Here is a 12,266-nt window from a genome sequence, read left to right on the forward strand (position 1 = left end):
GTCCTATAGATATGTAATAGACTTTCATTTGGACTGGAAAAGTTATTCTTGGTCATGATTTATGTCCTTGACTCTGCTAGAATTAGACAATGGCAGATTTTATTTTTAAATGGGAGACAATTAATGTTGGAAACAAGTGCCTTTAGCACAGAATGAAATCAAGCACTTAGGAGTCCGTTTTCCTTGCAAATAGAGCAATTAGAAAAATGTCAGTGTGGTATGGGCCATGTTCTCCATGGCGCATTCTGAGCCCGTTCACTAATAATATAACAGGTGGCATACTAGAAACACGTGGCAGATCATATGGTGGCCCTGCTGTGACCTCCTATTTTAGTTCTACTTCTTAGAAAAGATTTACTCATACGTAGTGTCCACTCTAAGTCTCCTGAGGAGATCGTCCCGCTCCACGGCACACTGGAGGGTTTCTTCACACTTGGGAAAGCATCACACAGAATTAATCTCTGAAATCTCAGTGGCTTCCTTTCTTACCATGGGGGCAGAGCAACAGCAAAGTGCTGCAGAATGGTGCCACCAAACTTCCCTCAGAGCCAACAGACCACCTGAAAAGGCACACCTGAACACTCTCAGTGGACTGGGAAGTTTGTCATTGTACTTCCTCAGAGTGTACATAGCTTCAAGTCTGCCTTATTCTTGTTAGTATACAGTCTATGGACACTTGCATAAAACTACCTTTTCCATATCTATCTATGTTTACCTCTGGCTTCCATTTGTCTGACAGTCCGCCATGTCCAGCTGCTTAGGTCAGGTTAGTACTTTTTTTTAAGGTTAGTACTCAAGTATTTATTTTTAGAAAAAGAGAAGATAGTAACTGTAAGTGCCCCATTCTCAAATAAGCCTTCGCAAGCAGAGCTGAGAAGCTTAGAGCAGGAGTGGCACCTCTGAAGCGCTGGCAAAGTGAAAGGAGCCGTGCCCTCTCGCCTAACAGGGCTTTTGCTAAACATGTGCTCACTGAGCACTCAGGCTCACGGTGAGGACGCTGACCCAACTTCCTGATCTCAAGGTCAACAGTAGGGATCTTACAATATCAAAACTGCCTCCAGAGATGCTACTAGGAACTCCTTTTTGAGACATGTGTCATTAGAAGACACGTTTACCTAGGAGAAAAAAGGTGATCTATGTTGAACAGTGCTCTGAGACACGGCCCATAAACCAGGAACAGGTGGGTCTCTGTCCTTACACAGTGCACACTCCTTATGAAGCACGCCTCTGCTGTGACCCTGACTGCCCTGCCTTGTGGTGAGTGAGAGCCCGTCACTTACACTTACCCCAGGGTTCTTCTCTCTCAATGAGACAAATGATGTTCTGAGAGAAATGCTCTGGGCCCAGCACTTGTGAGATTATTATCTAGTAGTTAAGTGAAATTACCAATTCTGATTTCGTACCTTGACTAAAAACCTTGAGTATTTAGGAAGAACCTTCGAACCAGCTCTCCCTAATTTATGTTCACACTGATAATTAACGAGCTTCAAACACTCCTTTCCTGCTACATGTTAGTTTTTGCCTCAGTTCTTGTATTTGAATTGGGTTTCCATATCTAATTATTACATTGATAGAAATTTTAAAGGTTCCCTAATAACAGAAGGTTGCTTGGTACTGTGTGTCACCACCAAGTCCCAGCTACGCTGTGGCTGAGCCAGGAGCCTCACTTAAGCCTACAAGTTCAGGAACAGCCCAGACAACGTGATAAGACGCTGTCTCAAGAGCCCAGTTGACTTCCCCTCCTCTCAAACAGCTGGCCAGAGCCTGCAGCAGTGTTTTAGGTAAGCGGGCGACAACGGCGCACAGTGCCCACACTAACCACAGTGGCTACCACGGGCTCCGGATCTGCATGCTCATTGCTATCCTCAGCCTCAATGAGACAAGCGTGTTAGCACCAGCCTCAGTTTACAGAGGAACCACAGCTCTTTCAGGGTAGGGGAACCCCCACCCACAAGATAAGTCCATCTTCTATTAAAGACAGAGTAAGTGTGAATCCAAGTTTGTCTGATATGAAGCCTAGAAACATTAATGATGCCATCTTATTAGGATGTCAAAAACCTACATACACAAAGCCATCAAAATAGTAAACTGCTTAAGTGAATAAAACCAAAAATTTAAATATAAAAATTAATGAAAATGCTTAAGCATGTAATGCCAATTCTTACTGAATTCACCTATATTGCTTTATTCATGGTGACACCAGAGTGTCTGTCTTCTGCAGGGGTTAGAAGAGAGCATCTTTAGTATAAAAGTTGCCTGCACTTATCACACGTAGTGTAAAAATCTTTTACTACGTTTATTAACCTGGATATCTGGGATTAGATTATTACATGGTATTAAAGTGACCAATGTGACTCTAACAGTTACTTGTTTTGAAAAGTCTGATTTCCAACGACACTACATCAAAATCATCTCTTCTTTCGTATTGCTGGCATAGGCTACATAATCACCTTCTCAGCATCAGTGACTATTCTAGTTCCAAGTGTTACCATAGCAACTGCTCTTGGAAAATGGACCTAGTATCAGTGACAGTGACCTGATACTACAGTGATAACTCACCCACACCACAGCATCTTCTCCTTTTACATGTGTGTATTAACTGTAGCAAGGCCTGCAGTTTCCTAATTTTTTTTTCTTTTTTACTAAGGTCTTAGTAACCATTTAGTTTAATATCTTCTACTCAAGACATAATCAAACCCACTAGCAAAGGCAAGAGCATCTTTGTATGTGGTCAGGGAAGTTTTATTGTACTGACTTAGAAAAAAAAAATAATTATTAGGTAAGCATAATACAGAAATATCAGTGTGCTGGTTTTTACCTGATAGTTGGATTTCATAATCATAGTTAGGATTCTTATTTTTTAGAAACGTAAAGACAAGGGAACACGGTTTCAGTAACAATGATGTTCCCATGAAATGTACGTGAAAGGGGAGAATGTCCTTATTATTCAACAGGAAGGCTTTACAGTGGGTACATTAGCACTTAGCAACATGAAATAATGAAGGCATAGCTGGGTCAAGATTTTCTATTTCTCAGTTTTACTCTTCAAATACTCCCAGAATTTAATTCATTTCTACTTTCATCATTTCTAATTTAGAAAATCTGTACTATCCTAACTTAAAAATTATTATTAAAAAATAATATTTTTCTCTAAATTCATGAACTTAAGTCCCTGGTACATTTCTTTGATATAGCCCCAGTGGAAACTGAGACTTATTTTGTGGCATTTGAGATGCCAGAGAAATCTGAGGGCTGAAGGTTTGGTTTAGATTGCTTAATTAGATTCCTTAATTTTGAAACTAAGGATTCACTACTTTAAAAAGATAAATCTCTAAGGCAATTTATACATAGGTCTTATTTCATAAATTCAGAAAACTGATGTTCAGAGAGAGACAACATGATACAGTGGCTCGTACCTCCCGGCGGTGGCTTGCTTTTGGAGGTGAGGATGACAAAGCCAAACCCTTCATTTTCTTTTCTCTGCAAAACAACATCATAGGCCTCCTGGGGAGCAGTCCTGGCTGGGAGCTCCGCCCTGCTCAGGCGAGGAGACCCACTCTGGGTGAAGGCTTGCGGGCTGCCATCCTCAGGCTGGTTATCTATAATAAACACCATCAGGTTTAGTATTTATGGAAAAAAGCTAGTGCTAGATAAATATTTTAGTGCTGGGCTTTAAAATAAATTTCACTTCTAATAACATAAAGAATAGAAATCTTGGATCTAGCCGGGCGTGGTGGCGCACGGCTTTAATCCCAGCACTCGGGAGGCAGAGGCAGGCGGATTGCTGTGAGTTCGAGGCCAGCCTGGTGTACAAAGTGAGTCCAGGATGGCCAAGGCTACACAGAGAAACCCTGTCTCGAAGAAAAAAAAAAAAAAAAAAAAAAGGAAATCTTGGATCTAATCAAAGTAGAGGTTCAGGCAGCAGGGGGTCCATCTGACTCCCCCAAACATAAAATATACAGTAGAAAAACCACATAAGACCTAATGTCATTTCACTTTTGAGGAAGTTCTTCAAAACCTCTACAAGATTAGTTAGTTAAAAAGAATTGTTGAACCAGCGAGTTAGCTCAGGGGGTAAAGGCACTTGTTATCAACATGCAATCAATCAATAAATAAGTAAATAAATACAACTAAAAATACACAATTTTTAAAAATAAACAAATTATTGGAATTGCTTAGTTCCATGAAGTTATAGAGTTTTAACAAAAGTAGATGACAGAAATGATACAATAAAATTCCTTCTAAAATTAACTGTAGAACAATTTAGGTCAGTGACTGATGCTCACAGATGTCTGTGGAGGTGAAAGCTCCCAGAATGCTGCCCCATTTGGTCTGCTATCTGCATAGGCTGTTTCTTATATAGGTGTTTTATAATTGAAGTTTCCTAATTAATGAAATCAGCTGAGTTCATCATGGTCACCCATATGTGTGTGAACAGCAGGCTCTCCTGGGTTGAAGCCATGTGGAACCCCAGCAAGTGCAGTTAGCCTATACCCTTCTGCTGCTATTTAATGATAAAGAAGAATTAGAAAATGAAATGGGAACTTGAATTAATTTGGAAATTGAAAAACAGGAGGCTTGTTTGTGTGGTAATTTGGTCGGACACCACCAACAATCCCAGTATACTACATTTGTTTAAGCTATATTTATAAAATTCCTTTAGCTCTAAATTTGTTTGATTTAAGAATATTTTAGCTGCTGGGAAAACAGCTCAGTTAGTAAAGTGCCTGGGCTGTGCTGGGGGGGTGGGCAGACCCCTGGGGCTTGCTAGCCTAGTCTATACAGAAAGTTCCAGGCCAGTGAAATACTCTGAAGGGGGCGGGGAGTGTGACGATGCCTTAGGAATGACCCAGGGTGTCCTCCCTGTGCACAGCCTCCCCATTACAGAGTGAGCACACGGGCACATTTTAAAAGAGTATGGTTTAGAATCTCAAGATAACACATCAACATGCAGTCATTACTGAAAAGACAGAGGTGGGGTTCTTCTCCTATTGGAATGAATCAGCTGAGTCTCTAATACTATCAAATTACTACACAGTGTCACAGCACTTTCCCTGTGACCTTTTTCAGGGTTTCACTGACCACAGGCATGCTGTGATTCCAGCACAACCAAAGTGCCGCACGAAAACCTACAGGGATCTCCAGGTTTTTGGTATTTATAAAGAGAGGCAGTTGTAGCTCAGGGACAGACCATGAGCTTAGCATGTGTTCAGCACTAGGTTCAGTCCCCAACACCAAAAGGACGCAAGTGACAGTAGTATTCAAGTTCATTAACACTGATGCCTGCTTGTCAGGCAATATTCTCCTAGGTGCTGGAGCTATGGCGTACAGTAAATGGATCAAAATCCATCTCTTCATAAGACTTAATTTCTTGTGCTACTGGTTTGTTTTTGTTTTTCTGTGGGTTATTTTTGGCAAGAATTCACTTATAAAATCCTGTTTCTGTTCAGCTGGAAATGGTTGCAGAGGTGGGTAGATCTCTGTCTATATATTGGTCTACATAGTGAGTTGCAGGCTAGCCAGGGCTACCCTGCTTTAAAAAAATCCTATTCAGTGCTCACAAAAGTGCTACAAGATGTGCTCATATTCTCCTGTCATGGTTTAGACTGTGGGCTCTGCAATTAGAAGTTTAATCCTAGACGCTTACGGTCTGTGAACCTTGCTGTGAATGACTGAACACGACAGTAATTGTAGCACAGAGTCTGCGGGTCCAAGTAAAGTGACTGGTGCATCTAACAGCATAAGCACCAGTAAGTGTTAAACTGTATTACACCGAAACTTGCTTTCTCAGTGCACACGAATGTGTGTCTGCACAAACACAAATGGAGGCAGGAGGACAACTTGGCATGCCAGGGTCTCTCACTGGTCCGGTGCTCACCAATTAGGCTTGACTGGCTTGCCAGCAAGCCCCAGGGGCCTTCCTTCTCTGCCTCCCCAGCAACAGGGTTATAAATCCTGCTGCCATGCTTGGCTTTCTATGGGGCTGTGGGCGTAGAACAAAAACTCATGCTTGTAAGGGCAAGAACTTCACTGACTGAGTTAGTTATCTTTCCTGGCTCTACAACAAAACTTTCTAAAAAGAAGCATTCTACTATCTGTGAATATTTAGGATTTCACCACGACCACGCCCTTCGATGTATCCAGCAGGGGCTGTCTTGCTGTGATGAAATAACAATATTAAATTACTAAGAAAACATTTAGACTGATACTCCCATTTACAGTGACATACTGGTAAAATTGATTAATATGATAATACAACTTAATGTAACAGCCCAAAATTTATTTACACTTTGGAAGACTTTTTCTGCATCCTTTACACTACAAAGCTTCTGCAAAGGGCCCTGAGTTATCCCAAAAGGGTGAGCACACATGCTGAAGACTGCATAAACCCTGAAACACCAGAGCAAGCAGGTCCCTGACTTCTCAGTGATGACAGTGCCTTACACACCTCCACAGAAGATCTTCCTCCTGACAGTCAGCAACACGTGGCCATTTCGAGCAGCGGTGGTCATTAAGTCCAAGACTTGCTTGTGTGATTTTCCTTTGACAGGAATCCCATCAATGCACATCAACTCATCAGCAGCACGCAGCCGACCATCCTTTTCAGCTGCTCCCAGGGGAATGATGGCCCCAATATATATCTGTAAGACAGCACAGTGTAAGTTGGTCTAACCAGTTCACTAAGATCAGCTTAACAGTTAAAGACCTTATCTGCGAAAAGCCGTGAAGAGCCATTCGTCAGAAAGGCGGCATTTCAGAGGCACATGTTCTCCAAAGTGGCGCTTCACACACTCATACTGCGTTACATAATTCTCGGCCCTCAGCATTGAGCCCACGGAAGAAAGTACAAAGTTGCTTAGAGAACCTAAAAAGTGGGGCTGGAGAGATGGCCCAGAAGTTAAGAGCACTGGCTGCTCTTCCAAAGGTCCTGAGTTCAGTTCCTAGCAACTACATGGTGGCTCACAACCATCTATAATGAGATCTAGTGCCCTCTTCTGGCCTGCAGGTGTATATACAGACAGAATACTGTATGCATAAGTAGTAAACAAATAAAAAACAAACAAACAAAAAACCTTAAAAAGCACTTCCAAATTCTCCACCACTACAATGTAACAAAACAGACATGTTAAAAAAAAACTTTTAAAATGCCAAAGAGAAAGGTGCTCTACAGATTGTGCGCAGTGACCAGGCTCATTCATGGCTCTCCCACATATCACAGCTAACGACACAGTTTCTGGGCATATAACCAAGAAACAGTTCTTGTTCCTAAAATGTCAGAGGGTGAAGGGAGGCTGAGGGTGTTCATCTGCATCTGTGGAAAGACCAGTTCACTCTGACCTCAGGCAGTTAGAACCCTGTAATTTTAGGCTAGTTTTGGAACTACTAAAACCTGACATTTAAAAGAGAAAGATTGTTTTCAAGTTGCTGAAGATAAAATCTTAAATTGCCTAAGTGAACATTGTGACAGTGAACAAAATTGAAAGCAATAAAAAACACATATGCTATCAAAACCAAAGTATCTGGTATTTGCTGTGTGCACAGCAATGGGTCTTAAGCTCTGTATCTCTAATGACCAAGGCCATTGAAAACTATATTACTAATTATAACATTTATACGCTATAAATATGATGCTGTACTCAGAAACAGAAGCCTTTCATACTTACAGGACTACACTTCTAAGAGTAGCAATGCAGGACCTTTATATTATCTACCACAAATGCAAGTGTGCTCTTAAACTCTAGACTGTGTTACTTCTCTGTCATCCAACGCTAAGGAAAATGTAAAAGCAAAACCCACTGTGTTTGTTTTCTAAACTAACCCACATAAACAAAATTCTAGACTTTTACGTGTTTTATAAATATAACCTCTATGTATTCTAGAAATTTAACTATTTTATACTTCACTAATGCCAGACCTAACAACAAAGCAATAGACAAACTGTTGAGCCTTGTGCCCACTTTCCATGGAGTATTCTGAAGAGCAGCAGCTGTGCTGAAGTTGACACTGGCACACAGGGTTCTGAGAGAAGGAAAATGCTCTAGACTGTCCAATAAAGGAAGAGGTAAAGAATTAGTTCATAAGTGTTTTCTCTAATACTAGGAATCAAACTCAGGCCTCGTGCCTACTAGTCACAGACAGATCTACCACTGAGTTACAATTCTAGGCTCAGATAAGCTTTGTTTACTTACAAAGAACAGAAGGCTGAATACTCAGTTTTTAATGTATGGTTTTGGGGTTTTTTGTTTTCTAGTTGTTTCTCTGCAGAACCCTGGCTGCTCTGGAGCTTGCTCTATAGACCAGGCTGACCGCAATCTCAGAGATCTGTTAATGCATGGTTTTAAGCTTAAGCCACACAGTATGTTAACTTAAGGGACAACGACAGACATAGAAATGCAGTATTCATATTAATGAAATTATTTATTAGAGGGGAAAAAAACCTCAGCAAATTTAAAGGGAGGGGGAGGGAAACAAAACAAAACCAGTGCTGTGATCTGATGAGCAAAGTCCCAAGGGCTTAGTTTTCTGAACACTTGGTCTTCAGCGACCCACTCTTCAGGAAAGTTATGGGACCTTGGGAGCTTTGCAAGAGGAAGTGGATCACTGGGAGCAGGTCCTGAGAATTTATAAACACACCCCCCTTCCAGCTCACTCCCTGCTTCCTGCCCATGGGTAAAAATGTGGTCCTTCAGTTTCCTGCTCTGGCCACCTGGCCCACACCTTCCTACTATCACATAGCCTCTCCCTGGGGAACCACACACCAAGTGACTCCTCCGTTCTCAGCTGCCTTGATGACGGTACTTCATCACAGTTACAAAGAGCAACTAACACAACCTATGTTCCACCAAATCTATTTAAGGATATTAACTATTAATTCCAGAAAGGGAGGCAGTCTGATCACTGTGACTGGTCTACATAGGCCTGTGTGACACTAACTCAAAAAACTCCAAGCCAAACCAGCCAAAGAAACCAGGAGCATCAATGCCCTGCAGTGTGCACTTACAGATTGGTCAGGTCCATCTCCTCCCAGCACCCTGAAGCCAAATCCTGATTCTTGTTTCCGAAGAAAAACATCCAGATCTTTGGTGTTTGGTGCTAAGGAAAATAAGAATATGTAAATATAATTTAATTTAAATGGATTAAAATAAATTAAAGCTCAATATTTAATGGAACAATTATAGACCATTCAAAAACTATAATCTCAGAGCATTTAATATGCGAAAACTTATGTGATAGCGTAAGAAAATTCAAGTATAAATTTCTGTTTCAAAAGCTAAGCAATGTCAGCTAAACAAAACCACGTCAAACTGATTGATTAGGTTACTTACACTCCCATCCTCTCAGTCTCACACTGTAATCAACTTCCAATGTTGTCCAATCAACAGTACATTAAGTTCAGAATTATCCAACTGATAGTGCAAATGATCTGAATTAACATTTCAACAAGTATTTTACATCCTAAGAAAAAAAATTAGCTCACAAAATGCCTTATTTCACTCTTAACCAATGGCTTTGTCAAAGAAAAATATTTTACATGAGCTATTTACTTGACCCAAATGGGGAAAATGTTAGTATTTTTTAAGACAAAGAGAAACAAATGCCTAAGTCTTACTGATCCCTTTTTCTATGTGGTAAGCTATGGGCCTCAATAACTCACCTGGTGCCCTTCAGTAACTGGTAGAGCTAAGATTTAAACCCAGCCTGACTCCCCAGATGCCAGGCTTATTACCCTCACAATCTTGTCCCCAAGGATCTGGTTGCATTAATGAGAATACTATATCAGGAAAAGAAAGTTTATGTCTAAGAGTCTGTCTCTGGGAAAATAGTAGCTTTTTTCATAAGTAAGATATATTTACTAAGAGTAAAAAACAAAGAAACTGCCAGACCTACATAAAAAGCAAGTGAAATATGGTGGAGGGTAACTTCCTGGCAGTCCTTTGGCAGAACTCTCTTCATCAATACGTCCTCCTAGAATCATGGACTTCATGGGTAGAGGTGGAACATGTGCTCAGCATGAGTGGGGGCCAAGGCCATAGGGCCAACTGCAGCAGCAGCAACACACACCAGATAAAACACTGGGGTTAGATGAGTTAGCTGACAAGATGGCTTAGAGGGCCACGTGCTGTAAGGCATGGAGAAGTGGAAGAAGTGGAGAGAGAGAACCAACTCCACAAAGTCGCCCTCTGACCTCCACATGTGCCTGCGGCGTGTGTGTACCCATGCACACTTCACACACATATGCACACAGTAATAATAAACTAAATTTAAAAAAGAAAATGAGAGCTCATGACTCAAATTCGCTGTGGGCCCAATGACACTGCAACGTTTATACCAATATTGAGAATTATTAGACTATGGATGGACACCCTGAAGAATGGGGTTCTACACAGTTATATTTATTTTAATAATTGCTTTGCTATGCTCAAAGCTGGTCCTCACCTTTCTGAATATGGCAGGCAGATATCAAGATAAAGATGTGCAAGTTAGTTATAGATACATGAGGTCAGTTGCATGTATTATTTTCATCTGTGTATCCTTTTACAACACAGACAGTTCTACTTCTTAAAAAAAAAAAAAAAAAAAAAAAGCCAAGCCTAAAAAAGCCCAAAATTTGACATCAGAAAGACCTGTGAGCAGGAACTAAGTCAGTGTAAAAGCATCCTTGCTAACTGTACACTCTCTCTTCTTCTCCCCGTGGCTTCCTCCCCTTATTGCGGACCACATCTTCCTCCATCCTCCAGCCAGAAAGCCTTTCTAGCACACACACCCGCACCAGCACTCCTTCTCCTACAGCTCAGCATGTTCTGTGGCTCTCTTTCATACATCCAGTTTGAGCGCCCTCAGCTGCAGCGCACAATCTGTGCCGCTGTCTTCCTCTGGGTTCCCTCCCAGCCACAGCCCACTGCCCTTCCTGCCTAACCCAGGCCACGGAAGCCAGTGCACACATGCTCTTCCCTCACCTAAGTTTGCTTCCTGTACAAAGCACTACACTGGACACTTCCTACCATTCATGCTAATAAACTGCCTGTTTCCTACTCTGCATCCCAAGTTACCCAGTGCGTCTTTCTACTACTGGCCTGCTGGCGACGTGTACTTACTGTGATCCCCAACCCTGGGGTTCTGAGCCCCACACACTTCCTCTGCACCGCTCTGCTTGCACTGTATGTAGTGTTTGATCATGTACTTGCCTACTCCTTTTAGATTTAACAAAGTTTCTGGGTCTAGGTACCTATTTTTCCCTGTATTGCAATTTACCTAACATAGTATCTGGTGGACAGCTTGTACATAACTCATAGTTTTGAAAAAAAGGAATGAATACTGAACACAGAAAGGCTTAGAGCCACATTAAAATAGGAATGAAGGAATAATTTTACAATGAAACGATGGGAGGATTCCAGTTTTAAAATAATCCAGATTTATCTTTTTACATGTTCCCCTGAGATATTCCACAACTACTTACGTTTATCTTCATATAAAGTCTTAGATTTCAGGTAAACCTCAGAAGGATCCAGCTTCGGGGACCCTGACCTGACAATGCTGGGCGGGAACGGCATAGGCTGGGGAACAGGCTCATTTACGGTCTCCAGACTTCCTGAATTTTCCTTTGTATCTGTTTTCTAAAATGGAAACAAAAGGACCTTACTTAGTATTACATAGAACCGTGGGTGAGCTGGAGTGCTAGGTAGTTGCATAGGTGCTAACATCACAGAAGCCTGACCCTAAGTCCTCGAATCCACCCACACAGCCATGTCTGTCTGGTTAAAACATATTTAACTTACATTATTTAAAGAGTTTATAATGGTTCAACTAAAGGGCTCTGCTTTTTATGTTTAAGCACCTTTACCACCAAGACACAAAGTAACTGGGAGATGAAGATAATTAAATTCAATATAGCAACATTTCTAAAGAAAGCAAGAGGAAAGCTCCATCTCCCAATCTCCCATGCACCAAATTAATTTTTCCAGTTGAGATATTTAAGGTAGCATTCTTTCTAGGATACTAGGTTTGGAGTGTTCCAGAAACTTCTGCTAGTCAATGCCAATCCATGTAGGAAAGCACACAAGTTGGGCGGTCAGTCAGAAAAGTGAAAACAAAATACAGCTTTACCAAAGCAGTCAGGCAAAGCTATTTATTTTATTTATCATTATCACAGCAGCAGCAGGAGCAGCAGCAGCATCAGCATCACTCTCACCGTGTGATACATGATGTGTGAGTGTGGGTGTGCAGACAGAGGTCAGAAGACAACTCTCAGGAGTCAGTTCTCTGCC

General features: G+C 41.4%; 1 protein-coding gene across 3 annotated transcripts in view; it reads right to left on the reverse strand.

The window, feature by feature from the left end:
• Window positions 1–12,266, reverse strand: part of Magi3 (membrane associated guanylate kinase, WW and PDZ domain containing 3) — a 201,113-nt gene that overhangs the window by 13,560 nt on the left and 175,287 nt on the right. For all 3 annotated transcript variants that reach the window (XM_051165927.1, XM_051165926.1, XM_051165928.1), the window contains 4 exons: window positions 11,459–11,615; window positions 9,002–9,093; window positions 6,449–6,641; window positions 3,417–3,599 (listed from right to left, as the gene is read on the reverse strand). In XM_051165927.1, coding sequence (XP_051021884.1) covers window positions 3,417–3,599; window positions 6,449–6,641; window positions 9,002–9,093; window positions 11,459–11,615 — 625 coding nt within the window. The remainder of the gene's footprint in view (window positions 1–3,416; window positions 3,600–6,448; window positions 6,642–9,001; window positions 9,094–11,458; window positions 11,616–12,266) is intronic.

Source organism: Acomys russatus, chromosome 23 (genome assembly GCF_903995435.1).
Source record: "Acomys russatus chromosome 23, mAcoRus1.1, whole genome shotgun sequence".
Taxonomy (NCBI): domain Eukaryota; kingdom Metazoa; phylum Chordata; class Mammalia; order Rodentia; family Muridae; genus Acomys; species Acomys russatus.